This window comes from Mastacembelus armatus, chromosome 22 (assembly GCF_900324485.2).
Source record: "Mastacembelus armatus chromosome 22, fMasArm1.2, whole genome shotgun sequence".
Taxonomy (NCBI): domain Eukaryota; kingdom Metazoa; phylum Chordata; class Actinopteri; order Synbranchiformes; family Mastacembelidae; genus Mastacembelus; species Mastacembelus armatus.
In genome coordinates this window covers 21,175,141-21,197,283 of record NC_046654.1, presented here as the reverse complement: position 1 = coordinate 21,197,283, position 22,143 = coordinate 21,175,141, and the positions used below count along the sequence as shown (strand labels likewise).

At 42.1% G+C, this 22,143-nt stretch overlaps 1 protein-coding gene across 4 annotated transcripts in view; it reads right to left on the bottom strand.

Moving 5' to 3' along the window:
* dicer1 (dicer 1, ribonuclease type III) overlaps positions 1–22,143 on the bottom strand; it is a 66,432-nt gene that overhangs the window by 8,133 nt on the left and 36,156 nt on the right. For 3 of the 4 annotated variants that reach the window (XM_026303471.2, XM_026303554.2, XM_026303641.2), the window contains 5 exons: positions 21,157–21,332; positions 17,395–18,160; positions 12,580–12,732; positions 8,661–9,296; positions 4,202–4,463 (listed from right to left, as the gene is read on the bottom strand). In XM_026303471.2, coding sequence (XP_026159256.1) covers positions 4,202–4,463; positions 8,661–9,296; positions 12,580–12,732; positions 17,395–18,160; positions 21,157–21,332 — 1,993 coding nt within the window. The remainder of the gene's footprint in view (positions 1–4,201; positions 4,464–8,660; positions 9,297–12,579; positions 12,733–17,394; positions 18,161–21,156; positions 21,333–22,143) is intronic. The other variant, XM_026303721.2, reaches the window with a different exon arrangement.

Genomic DNA, 22,143 nt, shown 5'->3' with positions numbered 1-22,143 from the left:
TGAGTAGGCACATGGCTCAATACATGAGCGGGGCCCAGAAAGGAATGGGTAAGGACACCAGGGGAGCAAAACACCAACTACTGGTGGATAAAGCGGTCGCTCGAGACTGTAAGACCAGGCAGACTAACCTGTGCACCACCTGGATTGACTACAAGAAAGCCTACGACTCAATGCCTCACACATGGATCCTGGAATGCCTCGAACTGTACAACATCAATAGGACCCTAAGAACCTTCATAAGGAACTCGATGGGACTGTGGAAAACAACCCTAGTAGCCAACCTCAAGCCGATAGCACAAGTCTCCATCAAGTGCGGCATCTACCAAGGAGATGCTCTGTCCCCGCTGCTGTTCTGCATAGGCCTGAACCCCCTCAGCCAGATCATCGCTAAGACTGGCTTCGGATACCGACTGCGAAATGGGGCAACCATCAGCCACCTCCTGTACATGGATGACATCAAGCTGTATGCCAGGACTGAGCGAGACATCGACTCACTGATCCACACCACCAGGATATACAGCAACGACATTGGAATGTCATTCGGACTGGACAAGTGTGGTCGGATGATAACAAAGAGAGGGAAGGTTGTCAGGACTGAAGGAGTTGAACTCCCAGAAGGCAGCATAGCGGATGTTGAGGGCAGCTACAAGTACCTTGGAATCCCACAGGCAAATGGGAACCAGGAAGAAGCCGCAAGGAAAGCAGCCACAGCCAAATACCTACAGAGAGTAAGGCAAGTCCTAAGAAGTCAGCTAAATGGGAAGAACAAGGTCCAAGCCATCAACACCTACGCCCTGCCGATCATCAGATACCCCGCTGGCATAATAAGCTGGCCAAAAGAGGACATAGAAGCCACTGATGTCAAGACAAGGAAGCTCCTCACAATGCATGGAGGACTTCACCCCAAATCCAGCATCCTGAGACTGTACGCTAAGAGGAAGGAAGGAGGCCGGGGACTGGTGAGCGTCAGAGCCACCATCCAAGATGAAACAACCAAGATCCATGAGTACATCAGGAAGATGGCCCCAAGCGATGGAATACTTAGTGAATATCTCAGGCAACAGAAGCCCGATGCAGAGGAAGAAGAGCAAGAACCATCATGGCAGGACAAACCCCTGCACGGCATGTACCACCGACAGATACAAGAAGTGGCTGATATCGAAAAGACCTACCGGTGGCTGGAAAAAGCTGGACAGAAAGACAGCACAGAGGCACTGATCGTAGCAGCACAAGAACAGGCCCTGAGCACAAGATCGATAGAGGCCGGGGTCTACCACACCAGGCAGGACCCCAGGTGCAGGCTGTGCAAAGATGCCCCTGAGACAATCCAGCACATAACAGCAGGTTGTAAGATGCTAGCAGGCAGAGCGTACAGGGAACGCCATAACCAAGTGGCCGGCATAGTGTACAGGAACATCTGTGCCGAGTATGGGCTGGAGGTCCCGAGGTCAAAATGGGACACGCCTCCAAAGGTGAGGGAGAATGACCGAGCTAAGATCCTGTGGGACTTCCAGATACAGACCGACAAACAGGTGATGGCTAACCAACCAGACATAGTAGTGGTGGACAAACAACAGAAGAAAGCCGTAGTGGTAGATGTAGCGATCCCAAGTGACAGCAACATCAGAAAGAAGGAACACGAGAAGCTGGAGAAATACCAAGGGCTTAAAGAAGAGCTAGAAAGGATGTGGAAGGTGAAGGCAACAGTGATCCCCGTGGTAATCGGCACCCTCGGGGCTGTGACCCCCAAACTGGGAGAGTGGCTCCAACAGATCCCAGGAACAACATCAGAGATCTCAGTCCAGAAGAGCGCAGTGCTAGGAACAGCTAAGATACTGCGAAGAACCCTCAAACTCCCAGGCCTCTGGTAGAGGACCCGAGATTGAGGAAGACACACACCACCCATAGGGGTGAGACGGGAAATATATATATATATATGAAAAAAAAAAACAGAAGAAAGCCGACGGTGAGATATATATATATCTCACCGTCGGCTTTCTTCTGTTTTTTTTTTTTTTTTTACACAGTGTGAAAAATACACAGATTAAAGGGAAAGAACTAAAACATATAGTATCAACAGGCAGTACTACTCATCTGATTTAAACATTTTCTCAAAAACACATACAAGCACAACTTAAGTTAATTGTGAGCAATAACTGTGTTTAGGACATTTTAAAATTTTGAACGTGTTAAGATTCAGATTGTATTTTTTTTTTAACTTTTGCAGAAATCCTGCATAAATCTGTGCATATATGTGTACTGGATGAAGTTTGACTGAGTTAAGACTCAGTAACAAGATACATTTTGAATGAACTGAAAATTTGCACCAATCACATGTTAAGGATTCTTAAGTGGCGTATCTGCCACGAGTTGTGAGTCACAGCTACAACTTTTGGAACTGACACACACTGAGCTGCAGGACTGAATGATACAGGAGATCCTTCATCCCCACTGCCATCAGGCCATACAACACCTTAGCCAATGGATGACGACTAACTGGACTGTTACTGACTACTAAGTAATTATTACTTGCATTACAAGGCTACAGTGCATTCAGAAAGTATTCAGTTTCATTGTCAGTATTCAGCCTGATTCTATAATTGTTTATTTTTTCTCATTAATCGACACTCAGTACCACATAATGACAAAGTGAAAACAGAATTTTAAAATTGTTTGTAAATGTATGAAAAGGAAAAAACTGAAATATAACATAAGTATTCAGACCCTTTGCAACAGCGTGAAAATTAGCTCAGGTGTCTCCCATTTCTTTTGATTGTTGCTGAGATGTCTCTATACCTTGATTGGAGTCCAGCTGTGGTAAATTAAATCGACTGAACATGATTTGGAAAGGATCACACCTCTCTATAGAAGGCCTCACAGCTGGCAATGCATATCAGAGCAAAAACCAAATCATGAGGTCAAAAGAACTGCCTACAGAGACAGGATTGTTGAGGCACAGAGCTGGGGAAGGCTGCCAAAGATTTCTGCTGCACTGAAGGTTCCCAGGAGCACAGTGGCCTCCAAAAATATTTAAATGGAAAAAGTTTGCCACAACCAGGTCTCTTCTAAGAGCTGCTCACCCAGCCAAACTGAGCAATTGTGGGAGAAGGGCCTTAGTAAGAGAAGTGACCGAGAGCCTATGTGGAGATGGGACATAGTTCCAGAAGGACAACCATCACTGCAGCCCTTCGCCAATCTGGGCTTTATGGCAATGACTAGGTAGAAACCTCTCCTCAGCGCAAAACTCATGAAAGTTGTCTGGAATTTGCAAAACAAACACCTGAAGGACTCTCAGACTCAGGAACAAGATTTTCTGGTCTGATGAAACTAAGATTGAACTGTTTGGCCTTAATTCTAAACAATATGTCTGGAGGAAACCAGGCACCTCTCATCAGCTGTCCAATACCATCCCAACAGTGAAGCATGGTGGTAGCATCATGCTGTGGGGGTGTTTTTCAGCAGCAGGAACTGGGAGACTGGTCAGGGCTGAGAGAAAGCTGAATGGAGCAAAGTACAGAGATATCCTCAATGAAAACCTGTTCCCAAGCGCTCAGCACCTCAGACTGGGACGAGGCTTCACCTTCCAACATGGCAATGATCCTAAGCACACAGCCAAGACAACACAGGAGTAGTTTAGGGGCAACTCTGTGAATGTCCTAGAGTGGCCCAACCAGAGCCCTGACGAACCCTGTCAAACATCTCTGGAGAGAGCTGAAAATGGATGGGGGCCGTCAGTGGACAGCCAATCTGACTGAACCTGAGAGGATTTACAAAGAAGAATGGCAGAAAATCTCCCAATCCAGGTGTTCAAAGCTTGTTGCATCATACCCAAAAAGCCTTGAGGCTGTAATTGCTGCCAAAGGTGCTTCTAATAAATACTGAGTAAAGAGTTTGAATAGTTATGGAAAAGTGATATTTTAGTCTTTAATTTTTAATAAATTTACAAACATGAAGGGGGAATGAATACTTTCTGAATGCACTGTACCTGAATTTCCCTTTGGGGATTAATGAAGTCCATCTCATCTTTATCAACCATATCAATTAATACCTATTTTTCTCTTTAGGCTAGAATGGACATAGCATTAGCAAGGCATATTGTTACTAACTGTGGCAATTAGGTGTAAATCTAATTTATGGAGTATGTCTGAACTAGCTTGTGTGGTGCAACACATGACTCCAATTGACTGACTCCCATTCTAACCTGTAATGGTGTTGTAATGATAGGAAGCATGGGTGAAAGCTTGCAGGAGGTAAGCCTTGTTCTGAAATGTGTAGTTGATTTTTCTTTCAAAGTTCTCAAAGCCAGATATTAGGTGGTTGAGGGTTCGTTCTGCATCTGGATGGTCCAACATGCAGCGTGGTGGGATCTTCAGCCAGCCATAGCACAGGTCGATGGCAACAGTCTGACTGTTCTGTGCCACTGCTCCTGTCAGGAGTCTCTCTTCTCTCTCCAATGGTAGCACCTGTTGTTCAAAAAGGAAAAAAAAAAAAAAAAAAAACCTCAAATCATCAATACATCCTTAATACCACTTTCAGTTTTACACACATACTGTTAGAGAAGTAAATTTAACATCAATCTATCCATTGATTATCTATACCTGCTTATTTCTTATTTCGGTCACAGGGATCTGCTGGAGCCTATCCCAGCTCTCTCTGGGTGAAAGGCAGGGGTACACCCTGGACAGGTCACCAGTCCATCACAGGGCCACATAGAGACAAACAACCTCACACACTCACTCCTATGGGCAATTTAGAGTCACCAATCAACCCTGACATATATGTTTTTGGACTGTGGGAGGAAACTGGAGTACCTGGAGAAAACTCACAAGTACAGGGAGAACATGCAAACCCCATGCAGAAAGGCGTGTTGTGAACTCGGGCCCTTCTTGCTGTGAGGCAATTGTATGAAAAACACAAAATTGGCAGAATATTGTAGGACTAAAGTAGCAAAATGTCATTTGGTAAAACTGTCCTCACCTAAAGTTAATGAAGACAACTGCTGGTAAAATGATAAAAAAAATCATTCAGTTTTCTCTTTGGCATATTTTTTAAAGACTCAAGATAAGCCTGTAAACGTATTTGCATGATGGACCTTTTAAAAATTTTCTCAATCTCCTCAATTTAAGTTAATTTCATCTTTTCCAAGTGTGGTAGCGTGTGTCACAGATTTGGGTGTTATTTGGTCAAACTTCAAAAAAGTGACAGGGGAAACCACAGGTTAAACATTTGAAATCAACTCTTCCAAATTACTGTTTATAGCGTACGTTTTCAGGCATCTGTGTCGGCAATGAGCAGCATAGAGGTGATTATAGGAGCTGTCGCATCAACAACTTATGTTCAATTCCTGGTCTCTCAGTATGTCTAGGCTAACTAATCATTTTTATAGACAACAGAAGAAAAATGTACACTGTACATATCGCACACAACTTCATTAATCATTATTGTTATTAAATATTTGCATTCACATTTTCTCGAGTTTATGCAATGGTTTTTCCAAGGGTTACTGAAATCTTTATGCTCTACATAAAATGAGCAACTTTTTTCTTTTTTTTTTTTTTTTTAAGTCTACAGGTTGAGGTCCTACTGAATGACTGAATAAATAGGCTACCGAATAAACATGCTAGATAAGGATATATATATAACAATTGCACAGCTGGTCAATAAAATGATAGCTACTCTCTCAGTGGTGCAGAACTTTGCATCATTGGAGGAGGGGAGTAATCTGGTGCTACACATGAAGACAAAGTATTTCCATGGTAACAGATGTAGGTACACAAGCAGGAAAAGTCCCAGAGGAGAAAAACAATTAACTCTTCATGACTTTTTTCACAAGTAAATCAGTAGCCATGCATATTAAATAAAAGACACTGTGTTAATGCTGATAAAACAAAGCTCTAGTGGTGAATCTATAAACAGATTTCATTGTGATAACATAGTAAAGCTGAACTTCATTAACAAAAAACGATCAATCCATAATCAGTACTACTAAGACAATCCACAGGTGCATCTCAAATTAGAATATCATCAAAAAGTTGATTCATTTCAGTAATATAAATTATTACACAGACTGATATTTCAAATGTTTGTTTCATTTCATTTTGATTATTATAACTTACAGCTAATGAAAATCCAAAATTCAGTAATTTAGTATCAGAAAATTTGAATATTGTGAAAAAGTTCAATATTGGAGACTCATGGTGTCACACTCTAATCAGCTAATTAAATCAAAACTCCTACAAAGGTTTCCCCTGAGCCTTTAAATGGTCTCTGTCTGGTTCAGTAGGCCACACAATCATGGGGAAGACTGCTCACTTGACAGTTGTCCGGAAGACAATCACAGACCCCCTGCACAAGGAGGTTAAGACATTAAAGGTCATTGCTAAAGAAGCTGACTGTTCAGAGAGTGCTGTAGCCAAACACATTAATGGAAAGTTGAATGGAAGAAAAAATGTGGTAGAAAAAGGTGTACAAGCAACCGTCGGTGCGAGACACCAGACCCAACAACGCAGAAGAGCTGAAGGCCACTCTCAGAGCAACCTGGGCTTCCATAACATCTCAGCAGAGCCACAGACTGATTGCCTCCATGCCACGCCACATTGCTGCAGTAATTCATGCAACAAGTATTGAGTGCTATTCATGTTCATACTTTTCAGTAGTCCAATATTTCTCTGTTAAAAATCCTTTTTTATAGGTCTTAAGTTATATTCTTATTTTCTGAGATACTGAATTTGGGGTTTTCATTAGCACTCTCTCTCTATATATTATAATAATCAAAATGAAAAGAAAAACACTTGAAATATATCAGTCTGTGTGTAATGAATCTATATAATATATGAACGTTTTGAATTGAATTAGTGAAATAAATCAACTTTTTGATGACACTAATTTATTGAGGTGCACCTGTATTTCTACTGACAGGAGTGCTACATTATACTTTAGCCACATATGGTAGCAAAACAGCCTCATCTCTGTAGTGAAGTTTCTACACACTCACAGCTTTTGTGTTCATTTTGACTGGTTGACATATACAGAGATGTGAACTACACAGAAAATCACCAGTGTTATATCAACAGTGTTAACACTAATACCTGTTCACATATAAACACTTTTTAGTGTTGATTTCACAGAAGATTTTTTGTACTGTGCTGCACAGTGTGTGCTTATATTGTGCTGTGTATCTGTTTTTATTTTCTGTCGTACATTCTATTATTTGTGTTCATCCTTTGGCTATGTAAAATAAAAGTAAAATCCTTTTCCTTTGCAGTAAAACATGAAACAAACTGATCAACAGAGAGGGTGGGAGGTAGTTGCCATGGAGATGGTGTTCCCCCTGAAAAGGTGTGAATACTTTTTGAAAACTGCATTTAAATTTCAATGAAAACCTCCAGCCTTGCTTTGTTTCAGGTGGGGACTGCAATGTACTAGTCAGTCCTCAGGACAATGTGCATTGCTAGAGTTAGTACAGTGGCTTACAAATTACATCCCTACAGAGTCAAAGCGCTAGTGTTAAACTATAAACTCTCGAGTGTTAACACTGGCAATTTTGCTGTGTACCATCTAATTCCCATCTCTATCTGAGAGTGCAACTTCAAGTGGGAGTGAACGTACATTTCCTATATTAAAGTGCAGTGCTGTTTACCTCCACCAACTTTCCCTATAGTATCTCGCTGTTACTGTTGCTGTAGGAAAAGGTAGAATGTCACTGATTCGAAAATTATGTTCTATTGGAATATAATCAATCAATCAAATATGTTCTTTACAAAACGTTTGCAGTGAAGTTGCAAAGGAATGTTTTAGGAAAGAGGGCTGACTGATTGTCCTCATGAAGTCAAACAAATTTCCAAAACACCAAAGTAAAATAATATCTAGGCAAAATAATCACAGTTTACAGCAAACCATTTCTTCAGTTTCTAAGTACCTATCCAACATAATATGAGCTACAGTATGGTCTGTGTATGCACAGTCTGCTGTATGTGGTAGTCTAAGCTGAGCGTCACCTGCAGACATAATAGCGTAACGTGCTGTGCTACAAATAATGAACAGTCGTGGTGAAAGTGGCAACTTATCACGGCAGAGTGTGACACTTTGAACTGCTATTACTACATTGTTAATTTGCACAATATTGGTCAAGAAAAGTGTGGGAGATCTTTTTACCTCATTGTTTTTATATTTTATGGTAGGGCTGGGCAATAAATGGATTTTATTGATTAACTCAAATGTGTATTTTACATCAGCTTGTTTGAATGAAAATCGCTTTTCTCTTTAACATCCGCTGATGTTTGACTCTGGGCTCAGCCCCTCCTTCCACATGTTTGCCATATTAGAGATACACAAATAACATGTCAGCGAGCAGGGAAGAACTTGCTCCCAAGAAAGTTACAGTGCCATCAGTAATGTGGAACTGGTTCGGTTATGTGGCATCAGACACAGAACAAACAACACCCCGCTGCAAAGTGTGTTTGAAGTCTGGTGCAAGCAAAGGTAGCAGTACGACAAATTTACTGCAGCACCTCAAACAGAGGAATGGTGCACGTGTCAGAGATGTTGAAAAAAAAATCTGGGATATTTTTTTTAGGCCATTTTCACCCAGCCCTACTTTATGGCTAGTGGTTTCATTATTTAATTGCAATGTCAAACTCTTATATTAACTAACAGCTCACCTTTAGGCCCAGGGAGCAGAGGAACATCTGGGCAGCTCTCTCCCCACAGCTGGTCAGGTAGCAGCCTAGTAAAGCCTCCACACAGTCAGCAATGCTCTTGTCTGCAATGCACTGCTCTGTGTGCAGATCATAGGATATTGACTGCTTGCCAAGTTCTGTGCCACAGTTCTCCTCCGATGGATTCCAAAAACCCACCACAAAGTCATCCTCCTCTCCAGCTTTACTGGGGTCCAGGTAGCACATGGCATCCCATGAGCTGTAGTCAAACTCCTCAGTTGAGGGCCCGCTGGGTGCTGGTTCTGAGGGGTAGTGCGTTGTGGTGGGATAGAGGGGCTTTTTGGGGGCCTTCCATTCATATGGAGATTCCATAGTTGGGGAAGAGCCACAACCCGGGGTCAAAGATGAAGGGAAAGTGTTCAGTGAGATCTTCTTACCAAACGCACCAGAACCCAGCAGCATGTTGTCAATGAACTTAATGTGCTCTTTGTAGTACTCCAGATCATCCTCCATGTTGACCTCATCCTTTGGCCCGTCCTTCAACAACAGGTCACTATCCTCGTCCACCTCCACACCCTCTTCCTCATCCTCTTCATAGTCATTCCCAGATTGTCCGTTGGCCAGAAGTTCCTCTTTGGCCTGGATGATGGACACAAACGAGAGAAAGCAGAGTTCAAGTAAAAAGGAAAGTAAATAAGTAGTTATGGTTAGATGTTTAGCAAAATAATTATTTGTGGGTAAAATAAACCTTACAGTTGCAGGGGAAACAGCATGAGTTGTTCATGTACTATGTCAGCGTTTTAGTGCGAGGACATGTTGCCAAAACAAATCCACAGCACGTAGACGAGCTACAATTCAATTGTGGTTAGGACTTATCACTGCAAAACAAAACTATTAAAAAAATAACATAGCAGCAGGATAGGTTGACAGACTCTCAGAATCCTTGTATCAAACAACTTTCACTGTCCCAACCATGCCAAAATAAGTCATAGCGTCTCTCTGTGATGCACATAGCAACCATAGTACATAGAATCAGTCCACCTGCTTGTCCACCAATTTCGTTCACATTTAGAGTTGCCCAGATAGAGTCAAATTCCCAGCCTGAATAATGTTTCAGTCCGCCCTGTGTGTGTGCTCAGTTGGGTCCCCTGTTGTGGCTGCATGAGTTAAAAAGTCCAGACTATCTCTGGACTTGATTGTCATGCCATTGTCAGGATTTTATAAGTGAAAACAGAAAGATTTAATCCACACCAACTCTGGCATCAGTCATCAGAAAAGCAGCGTGTGTGGGGCGTTTTCACCGTCAGCTTTGTCAGCACAACGGCAAAAAATAAAACAACGTCACTGGAAATAGAAATGGACCCTAAAAAACGCAGAGGTTAAGGGTGACATGAGTCTCATGCCTATGTCTTAGAGTCAGTGTGGACTGACATTAGTTTAAAAAGAAGTCTGTCTGCTCAGTAAGATGAACAAGTTCCTGTGTCAATTGGCCTGAGATCCATAAATATTTTACTGGATGACTGATTATTCTCACCACATAACAGAAGAAACTGAGCAAGAAGTCACCACCACTATCCACATAACAGTGTAAAAATTGTTTAAATGTGGAAAATTTCACTCTTCTCCACTTATGCCATTTCATCTCTGCAGCTGCTGTGACCCTGTGTGCTGCTGCAAACATCACTAGACCTAACTAACCAATACATTCGTTGCCAACTATTGTAATAATTTTTGTCTCAAATTGTGGAGGGTTCTTCTATAGCAGGGGTATTCAACTAAAATTTAAAGAGGTCCAGTTAGAGAAAATTTCTTGAAGCAAAGGTCCGGAAGATCATAATGTCTAACTAGTTAGTGTGATATATATTTAAGTAGCCTAGTAGTTTTATCAACATCTGCATGTAATCAATACCTGACTGTCAAATCAAATGAATTCAGTACAATTCAAAAACTTTCTGACAATATTTATTGTCATGTAACATACAACTGAACATATATGTATGACTGTAGATATGTATAATGTTCTCTCATTAACTAAGTTCTCACTCTTTCTCCGTCTCACTTTACAGTTTCTCTCCCTTTGTTTTCTACATGTATCGCTCTCTTTTTCTTTGTACTGTCTTTTCATGCAGTGTTGCCAACTGGTCAGTAAGGAAAGTAGCTATTGGCTGTCCTAAAAGTCACTAGAAGTCGCTGAATGACGTCATCGTGTGATTTGCATAATGCCCATGGCACATGCTGTAATTGTGATAGACGCTTTTGCCAACTTCAGAAATGGAAAGTAAGAGACAATTGTGATTCTTTATAAATAAGGGACAGAATAAGGGACACAAAATATTTGTACTGTGCCATATAATGTAGCATGACGGCCTGCAGTTAATAAGTTCTCAGAACTAAATACATTTGCCTTGCTGTAAATGACTGAGGCTGTTTGAGTCAAATGCAGTGATTTATTTTAGATAAAGAACATTTAACTTTTTATTATTATTTTTTTTTTATTACGCTATGTATAGTACAGATCACGCACATACATGATCGCACGTGCGATTCATTTGCAGTCGGGACGCAGAGGCGTGAACACTTCCTGCTGTGACTGCAGCTGGGAGGGAGGGACTGCTGCGAGAGGACTGGGCCGCCTGTGAAGGCTTTGGGACGGGGGAGGGGCCCGCGGCTGCAGCTGATTTGCAGTCTTACTGCGGCAAATTGAGAAGTGTAAGAATGGTGCAGTACAGACACATCAGAGTCTCCAAATGTCTCCAGTAACACCAGAAAAAGTCGCCAGATTTGTCGCTAGACGCTTTTTAAAAAAAAAAAGTGTCGCTAGAGGGGTCTGAATACTTGCTAAATATAGCGACAAAGTCGCTAAGTTGGCAACACTGTTTTCATGTGTAACTTGCCTCTAGCGCTGTTTACACTGTAGAGTCGTAATATTTACCGCCTAGGATGCACAGACTTGATTGGCTGAGTGGTATCACGTGGGATGCCTCAACTCGCATGCAATTGGTCTGTGCGTTTCCACTACTGTAAAGTCTAAAAAAGCTGCTCCGGTGGAAATAGAAGCGCCCCGTTAGGTTTTAAATCACAATCTTCTGTTTAGGCTGTACGTCCGGGTCCGTATGGGGCGGCTTCTGGGTCCGCCCCCGGACCGCGGTCCGCCTGTTAGTGACCACTGTTCTATAGAGTAGTTTAACTGAATTTAACTATCAATACTAAGACACATTTGGATCTGAATGAGCTACTATAAAACAGATCCTTATCTTTCAGTCACTGAATTCAACTTTGTTTTTTGTTTATTTTTTTTTTATAAGTGCTACTAAGGATATTATTATTATATTCATCATAGTACAGCAATAATACTTTTTACATTTTATAACATTCACTACATTATATGCAGGAGTAGTATCTAGAGCAGAGGTACGCACTGAGGGCCACAATCCTGCATGTTTTCCAACTATGCCTGCCTTACCAATGCTGATTACCTGGGTCAAGTGTGTTCTGCCAATCAAAAGCTGGAAGGTACTAATTCATTTTGTTTTCCCCCACTTCCACCTTCATCTGAAATGGTATGTCCCAGCTTGTGATTGGCTGAACACACTTGATCCAGGTAATCAGCAATGGGTAGTGCAGGGATAGTTGGAAAACAAGCAGGGCAGTGGCCTTCGAGGAACATGGATTGCCCACCCCTGGTCTAGAGCTAAACACAAACATAACAGGCTTCCAGACAAGGTGTATGCCTGCCCTCTAGTGGCGTGACATCATCTATGACAGAAATGACAGATGACTGACGGAACAAAAACTATACTGTGTATATACTATACTGTTCTGTGAAGAGCCTTTCTCTGTGTATTTCCTACATGTTGCTCTAAGCCTAAAATGCCAACTATCAATTCTTATTTCAGTAAGAGAGCATAAGAGGTTTACTCACCTCCTCTGAATCCAGTTTGTCAGTGCTGCTCTTGTCATGGTTGACCACATAGCCAGGAGGCAGCCAGTTAACAGGGGGATCGAAGATGGACACCACCATCCTGCTAGGAAGCCCCTTCTTCTTACCCAGACGGTACAGGTTACAGTTGCTCACCTAGATAACAGGCAGACCAATGAGACCAAGCCAACACCTTTACACACAGTGATCACAAGCACAGTGCAGCCTTATGGCATATCTACACAGGCTTTTCAGTTGTCCAGTTCAGACATCTGAAAACACAAATGTTTCTACGTTGATCAGTTCATCTGTCCTCAAAGGCCACATTAGATGTCAATATATTTGTGTGATATGCTAGAAAACATGGAGTAACTATATTTTTCATTCTTCAAACTTATGCCAAAACATGGCTGACCTACCAATAAATGCCTGAAGGCATCTTGAGTAGACAGAGGGTATACAAAATAGAGTTGAAAGGTTCATCAAAAGGACCTTAGATTTCCATGGAAAGACCAGAAATCTAGTACCCCTGCCTTTCCCCCAAAAAGAGCTGGGATAGGCTCCAGCAGATGCCTGTGACTCTGGTTAGGAGTAAGCGGGTATAGATAATGGATTGATGGATGGATGGATGGGTGTTCTGGAGGTGAAGAGTGTCAGATAGGATGATGAGTCTGAAGCTATAAGTTGAAGATGTGATGTTGAATGTCGTCAGTTGTTATGCCCAACAGGTAGGATGTGAGTCAGAAGAGAAGGAGAAATTCTGGAGGGAGATGGATGACGTGATCCAGGGGAACCCTAGTGGTGAGAGAGGTAGACTTCAACATATATGTTGGTGAGGGAAACAGAGGTGATGCGGAAGTGATGGATAACTTTGGTATGCAGGACAGTAATGCAGAAGGACAGATGGTGGTAGACTTTGCAAAAAGGATCGAAATGGCTGTAGTGAACACATTTTTCCAGAAAAGGAAGGAGCATAGGGTGACATATAAGAGGAGGCAGGAGCACACAAGTTGATTACATCTTGTGCAGACGTTTCAACCTGAAAGAGATCAGTGACTGCAAAGGTAGGAGGGTACTTGGTGTGTCATCTGGAAAGAGGAAAGCAGATAAAGAGACTTGGTGATGGAATGAGGAAGTTCAGGAGTGTGTTAAGAGGAAAAGGTTAGCTAAGAAGAAGTGGGACACAGAGAACAGAAGACAACAGACAGGAATACAGGGAGATGCAGCATAAGGTGAAGGTAGGTGGCAAAGGCCAAACAAAGGGCATATGAGGATTTGTATGATAGGTTGGATACTAAGGAGGGAGAGGTGGATTTGTACAGGTTGGCGAGGCAGAGAGACAGAGATGGGAAGGATGTGCAGCGGGTTAGGGTGCTTCAAATGTGTTGACAGGTGCCACAAGTGTGATGGAAAGATGGAAGGAATACTTTGAAGAGTTGATGAATGAGGAAAATGTTAGAGAGCACAGAGTAGAAGAGGTGACTTGTGGAGCAGGAAGTAGCAAAGATCAGTAATGATGAAGTGAGGAAGGTGTTGAAGAGGATGAAGAATGGAAAGGCAGTTGGTCCTGACGACATACCTGTGGAGGTATGGAAGTGTTTAGGAGAGGTGGCAGTAGAGTTTTTGACTGGGCTACTTAAGATCTTGGAGAGTGAGAGGATGCCTGAGGAAGGGAGGAGAAGTGCACTGGTGCCCATTTTTAAGAACAAGGGAGATGTGAAGAGGAAACTACAGAGGAACAAAGCTGATGAGTCACACAATGAAGTTATGGGAAAGAGTAGTGGAGGCTAGGCTGAGGTCAGAAGTGAGCATTTGTGAGCAGTTGTGAGCAGCAGTATGGTTTCATGCCAAGAAAGAGTACCACAGATGCAATATTTGCTTTGTGAATGCTGATGGAGAAGTACAGAGAAGGCCAGAAGGAGCTGCACTGTGTATTTGTATATTTTGTAAAAAGAGTATGACAGGGCACCAAGAGAGGAGCTGTGGTTCTGTATGAGGAAGTCTCGAGTGGCTGAGAAGTATGTTCGAGTGGTGCAGGACATGTATGAGAGCTGTAAGACAATGGTGAGGTGTGCTGTAGGTGTGACAGAGGAGTTCAAGGTGGAGGTGGGACTGCAACAAGGATAGTCTTTGAGCCCCTTCTTGTTTGCTGTGGTGATGGACAGGCTGACAGAAGAGGTTAGACAGGAAACTCCGTGGACCATGATGTTTGCAGATGACATTGTCATCAGTAGTGAGAGCAGGGAGCAGGTGGAGGAAAATCTAGAGAGGTGGAGGTTTGCTCTGGAAAGGAGAGAAATGAAGCTGAGCCGCAGTAAAACAGAGTACATGTGTGTAAATGAGAGGGACTCAAGTAGAACGGTGAGGTTACAGGGAGTAGAGGTGAAGAAGGTGGATTTTAAGTACCTTGGGTCAACAGTCCAGAGCAACGGAGAGTGTGGAAAAGAAGTGAAGAGACGTGTGCAAGCAGATTGGAACGGGTGGAGGAAAGTATCAGGTGTGATGTGTGACAAAAGAGTGTCAGCAAGAATGAAAGGAAAGGTGTACAAGACTGTGGTGAGACCAGCAATGCTGTATGGTTTAGAGAGTGGCACAGAGAAAAAGACAGGAGGCAGAGCTGAAGATGTTGAGGTTCTCTCTGGGAGTGACGAGGATGGATAGGATCAGGAATGAGAACATCAGAGGGACAGCTCATGTTAGATGTTTTGGAGAAAAAGCCAGGGAAGCCAGATTGAGATGGTTTGGACATGTTCAGAGGACGGACAGTGAATACACTGGTAAAAGGATGCTGAGGTTAGAGCTGCCAGGAAGGAGGCATAGAGGAAGACCAAAGAGGAGGTTCTTGGATGTAGTGAAGGAGGACATGAGGATAATTGGTGTGGGTGAGGAGGATACAGAGGATAGGGTTAAATGGAGGCAGATGATTCGCTGTGGCGACCCCTGAACTGAGCAGCTGAAAGGAAAAGAAGATAATGGATCGATGGATGGAATATGACCCAAAATTTTAAACCTGTTCAATTGATCTAGGTTTGAACAATAGATTAGGAAGTAATTAACATCATATAGCCCAGTCTCCTCATACAGGCTTAGACAAATTCCAACTTACTGATAACTACCCTCTACAACTTAAGTACTGCTTTGACAGTGATATTAAAGCTACGGATGAATTACACACATACATACCACTAAAAAAAAACAATTTCCCTAAAAATAAATAAATGCTTATGTGGTTTTCATTTTCAATGTAGTTATTGGGCAACTTGGACTGAATTTATGAACTAAACTACAAGCTGAAGTCCTTTCTGTGGATTCCTGTTTACCTATCTACCACTAGATAGGTAAACCATGAAGATTAGTCCAATTAGTTTGACATTGGATTTATGGAAGACACCAGTGTAAGCTGCATTAGAAAAGGAGGCTGAACAATTGAGAAAAGATCTGCTGATTGTTGCATTTATTTCTTAATTAGCACGTTTTGTTCTCATTTACTTCCTATTCCTCATATCCTACTAGCACTTTGGAATGCATATCCACTCTTTCACCTAATATTAATACTATTTGTACAGTAACCAAATCTATATACAAGTTAAAGCTGTCATATTTATACCATTACTCTGATTGTTAGGAAGAGTGGGATCAAGTACAACGGCATAATGAGAACCGTGTGTTGTTACAAGAAACCTCTCTCTTTAAAAACCTAATTTTTAGTTATAGTGTTTCAGTCTGCATTTCAACATTCTGTTGGTACTTCAACATTTTCTAACTTTATTCATAAATTAAAACACTTTATCACTTTATTGTCTGAAGAAGCATCAAACAGTTACAATATCACATACCCCTGCAATGGATCAACACCTGCTTCCTGAGGCCAGCTCACGGACTGACTTGACCTCCTCTCAGAAATGCCTGTAAGGCGCTGACTGGTTCATGCACAGACTGTCTTATTTATTATAGCTCGTAAGGTGTTTCTATATGGAGTTTTGTGTACCAATATGTAATACAATTATTGTACGTGGATTAGTTAGAAAAATATTCATAGTCCACCTGTAGTAAGACAGACAACAATTTGGAAATTTGGCTGTAGCTCGTCTGTCTTGCAACAGTTGGAAAAAGGATCGTAGGTGTTTTAACAGTGTTTCACTATCTAAGAACACGAAATCTTTCCAACTTCACCAATATCCCAGCACTAGGCTGAGGTCATCGGCCCTGCACCCCTCAGGCACACTGTAATTCACGGCATGGGTAGTAGGCTAATGCAGTCTGTCATACAGAAAAAGAAAAGTCTACACGTGTACATGCTGTTAAAGTATTAGTTTATGAAACTTTGTAAATACTCCCACCCTTAATCATTATTATTATAAAGACCCTTAAAATATTATGGACAATTTCTTAAAATTGTTTTATTTTCATGCTGTGTTTCTTCCACAACTGTATTAACCTACCGCAACTCTGGCAACCATAGCACATAGAAACAGTCCACCTGCTTGTCCACCAATTTTGATCGCATTTAGAGTAGCCCGGATGGAGTCAAATTCCCAGCCTGAATGAATGTTTCAGTCCGCCCCCCTGAGTGAGCTCCGTTGGGTCCCCTGCTGTGGCTGTATGAGTTAAAACAAGTCCAGACTGTCTCTGGACATGATTGTCATGACACTGTCAGGAGTTTATACCCCAACTAGCAACATCATATTTTCAGATATACCTCTACAACTTTAGAGAACTTTACAGAAAAATATCTTAAAACTGTCAGTTATAAGCACTGTTATAATTTCACCCCCTTATATCACCCTGTGCCCTCCCTAAAGTCTTGAACCTCCTCACCTTCTTGCTGCGCATATAGCTGAGTCGCCCCTCATGAGCATCAGGGTAGGTACAGAACAGGTATGTGGTGATGGCATGTTTAAGGAAAGAATCACCGAGCATCTCCAGCCGCTCCAGGTTGAAACCGTCACTGGCGTTTGATAGGGTCAAGGCCTGCAGTATGAGTCCTGGGTTGGGCCCCAGGCTTTTGGAGGAGTCTTCTGCCTGGGCTCTGTGCTGGGGGCCAGTGGAAAGATCAGGAGAAGGTGCTGTGGGAGTGTTGGGACCCGTGGCTGTCCAGCTGCAGATTGAGGTAGCTTTATTTGTGTGGTCTGAGGTCCTCCCTGTTGTACATTCATCACTAGGTTGTGGAGGACTGGAGCTTGGCTTCTTCAAGCTGTGAGAGGGCTGCACAGGAACTGAGGTAGTGATTTGTATTGATTCAGGGCTTTCCAGCCCAGATAAGCAGGGCTGGGAGCATTGGCAATTGTCATGCAGGTGAAGGTGCTCATCTTGGTGGCTGTCGTCGTCACATTCAGTGACTGGAGCAGTGCCATTAGTTAGGTTCCTGGTACAGATGTTGTATCCAGGATCAAGGAGCGTGAGAGGCTCTTGCTTGGGCGTGGAAGAGTGGTGACTAGCAGGCTGATTTAGGGAATAAGGGTCAGGCCTTAAAGTCTCTTGATGCTTACAGTGACCGTCACCATCCTCATTGCAGGACTCAGGACAGGAGATGAAAGTTTTGCTGTCAATAGATCTCTTCCAGCCAAAATCCAGGTTTGGATACCTGCAACGTATATACATTAGAATGCAAGGAAACTGCTTTGAAATTGTTTAACCCTCATGTACTGTTCAGGATGTTTTTATCCAACAAGGGTCATTTTTCACTCTTAATTTGGCCATAACTTTCACTGTATTTCAGCAAATGGAATGATTTTTGGTGACAAACCTTAATTTGACAAATTGTGGAAATATGACTTAGAAATTTTCCATTGGTCAATAACACGCAGTGAGCAAATTCACTACCCTTTTGTTATGTTCGGGATGAAAACATCCACTAAAATAAACTGCTGTAAAAATATATATATCAGATAAATATTTTTTCAACTTTTTTTGCATAAATCTGTTAATCAACTTCAGTTCTAATCAAAACTACTAATAGTTAAAAACAAATGCCAATCCCAATTTCATAAGTGATGTCTCAGATTTGGGGGGGTAAAAACAAACACACACAAAATGACTTATTTTCAATATAAAAGGTGATTGTGGACTGGATATTTTTTTACCTTTTATCACAATCTTGGAAATGTCAAAGATTGGTGTTCGTGGATGTTTTTGCCACGTTAACTGCCATTATAACAACGTTATAAATATGTCATTCTGTCAACGTGTACGTGTGAGAGAGCTCTTTGTGTGTTGACCTTGAGGTGTCTGAGAAAATCATCAAAAATGTACCTCAGCTCTCAGAGAACAAAGACTGCACCTTCTGCCGTGTGATGGATTTAAACACTGACATGCCATTCTGCTGGTCATTTCATGGTGAGAAGAGCAGCAAGCACCGTGAGTAGTGGCTTCACTTGTCTTCTCCCTCTGACACCACTGATTCAGGAAAGTCCTGATTTTGTTGTGGCACCCCTATCGTCCTCTCCAGCTTTTTCCACTGAAACCAAGGAGGATTCAGAGAATCCTGAATTTGGATGGACTAGGAGAAATGACGACTCCCTTTTTTCAGCCTGACAGAGTCATGACTTTACGGCAGATACGTTATGCCATAGTGAGGGTCCAGAACGTGGATTCTGCATTCAATCTGTTAACAGAGATGATTGTCATGCTGACAATGAGGTCATGTTGAGAATAGGTGCTGCACAGTGAGAAAGAAACTGGACCAGGGTGGACTCCACAGAGCTCCATTCCTACAATGGGCTACTGATTTTGGCCGGAGACTGCAGGTCTAGAGGGGAATCCACACGCTGCCTGTGGAATGATCGCAGTGGTCGTACGATTTTCAGAACTACCATGTCCCTCTCAAAATTTCATAAAATAAGCAGAGCTCTGTGCTTTGAAAACAAGCTGCAGAGACCAGCTTGTCATAGAGAGGACAAGCTTGCCCCCAATGAGATCCCTGTGGGAAATGTGAACGCATTGCCTTCCCCTCCTATTCAACCCCAGCAAAGATGTCACAGTGGATGAATGGCCAAATATGAACTAAAAATATGGGTGACTGCCAATGTCGTCACATCCTATGCCTGGAGGTGAGACATCCATCCATCCATTATCTATACCCACCTAGTCCTAATTAGGGGTCACAGGGATCTGCTGGAGCCCATCTCAGCTGTCTTTGGGTGAAAGGCAGGGGGACACCCTGGACAGGTCACCAGTGGAGGTGTGACATTTACTTGGAAAAAAACTGGTGATGCTTCAGAGGTGGGCCAGGAGGGCCTTCTGTCATGGAGATGACAGAAGGACCTCAGGGGCCTCACTGTCACTTGTGACAACTTTTGACTCCTACACACTTGCTCAGGAGCTTCTGCAGAAGAAAGTAGCCTTGGTTGGGACAATCGAGAAAAAATAAACTGGAGCTTTTGTTTTTGTAGGTTGTCGGCACCTATAGCTGCAGAAGGAGGACCAATCAGTGGCCACAGGTGTTATTTTTTGGTGGACATATCAGCATAGCTTTTCCTAGAAGAACTGGGAAATTCTCTGGTCTCTGCATCAATAATGTTGAGCACCTCCCTTCACACTAGTTGCTGTTGCACTGGTGAGTGGGATGCAGTCTTCTGCAGCTGTGCCTCCAGACACAGAACCAGAGACACCAGCAGCTCAGAAGTAAAAAGGGGAACATGCACACTGTGCAAAGCACAAAAAGAGAAGAACAGCCAGAACTTCCATCTGGTATGGTAGACACACTTGCAAAGAGCAGAAGATGATATCCTGCAAGTCCTTCAGGAAAGACTCAACACATACACATGCACAGACACTATAATATGCTGATATAGTCCATATAAAACTCCTTATAAAAGCCTTCATGCACAGGCCTGTGTAAAGGGTTAATGGGGCCACTTGGTAAAAATCACGAATTTTACCTCTTCCCAACAGTGGGGAAGAGATAAAATGTCGTTATAATGGCAGTCAATGCGGCAAAAACATCCACAAACAGTAAATTAGTCAGAAAAAATTTTAATCTGATGCTGCACAAAAACTAACAATGCATCAAAATCAGTGTTACTAATAGTCTTTGACATATCCCAGACCACAATCACTTTTTATATTGAAAATAAGTCATTTTGTGTTTTTTGATCCGAACTGAAGTTAATTTATTATTAATTATTATTATTTATTAACAGATTTATGCAAAAAAAGTTGAAAAAATATTTATCTGATATATTTTTACAGCAGTTTATTTTAGTGGATGTTTTCATCCTGAACATAACGAAAGAGTAGTGTTTTCCAACAGTGCACAAGGGTTAACTAACATGCATCACAACATGTACACATGTACACATCTGGGGTCCCTAGCAACTTCTCTACGTTTGAATGCTGGGTACACTGACTAGGACAGTATGGACCTGAAGGTGATCTCAGACATACTATTCCCAGTAACCTGTACTGCAGGTTGTTATAATGCTGTAGAGACCTGGCGTGGTATGTTTGATATTTAGAACAGCAGAATAATGCAGCACTCCAGTAGAGTAAAACTGTATATAATAATCCAGTTGGAATAAGTGACATTAGCTTGTTTTTAGCAAACACTAATCTCATGTTGGGCAGTGCATGTAGGAGTACCTGAAATCAGGGGGGAGGGTTTGGGCTCCCACTCCAGCTTCAGAGGCTGTCTGAGCTCTGAGCTCCTCAGCAGTCAGGAGGCAGTGTAGGCGATAAAGAATGCTAGGCAGACACACTGCTTTCCGCCACAGGGAGGCAGGGATAGGGTGGATGGCACACAGCTCCGGAACCAAGATCTGTCAAACACAAAACAACTGTTAGATGGGGACTGTTAGGATTGGAGTACTGAGCGCAGTCTCCTCCAAATAAAGTTTAGCATTATTATTATTTATTTATTTTACATTAAAACTCACACTCAAGAACAAAAACCAAATACAATAGGAAGAAAAACTATGTGAACCCCTTGGAATAAACTGGGTTTCCAAATTAATTTGCCATAAAATTTGATCTGATGATCTAAGTCACAACAATTGACAATGTGCTTAACCTGAAAACATTGTCTATATTGAACACACCCATTAAACCTTTACAGTGCTGGAGGAAAAATGAAGTGAACCCATAGACTAATTACTACCACAGTACTACAGTTTGCAAAGCTTGTTAGTTTGCAAAGCCAGAGTCCAATTACTGAAATTAGTTTGTAGGTGGGGTTTGAATGATAAAAGACAAACATTTTAATTTTGCTGTTAAGCATCTGCCTCATAAAAAGGAGATCTCTGAACACATGCAGCTGTAGCGATTCAAAATGTCCCAGTTTTTTTATGGTGGTATGTTTGCAGTGCCAGTGGTGGCTTTACTTCAGGAATGTAGTGGTTTGAATGCTGCTGCCAGGCTAAAAGGAAAAAAAAAAAAAAATCCACAGTAGAGTTAGTCAACTAAAATCTTATGCTATTTAGTCGACCAGAAACTAAAACAAAGCAGATGAAAAAGCAGATAAAATATGACTAAAACTAAAATTGCATTTTAGTCAAAAGACTATGACTAAAACTAAACTAAAATCTGCTGTCAAAATTAACACTGCAGGAGGAGAAAAAGATCACCTCCTTC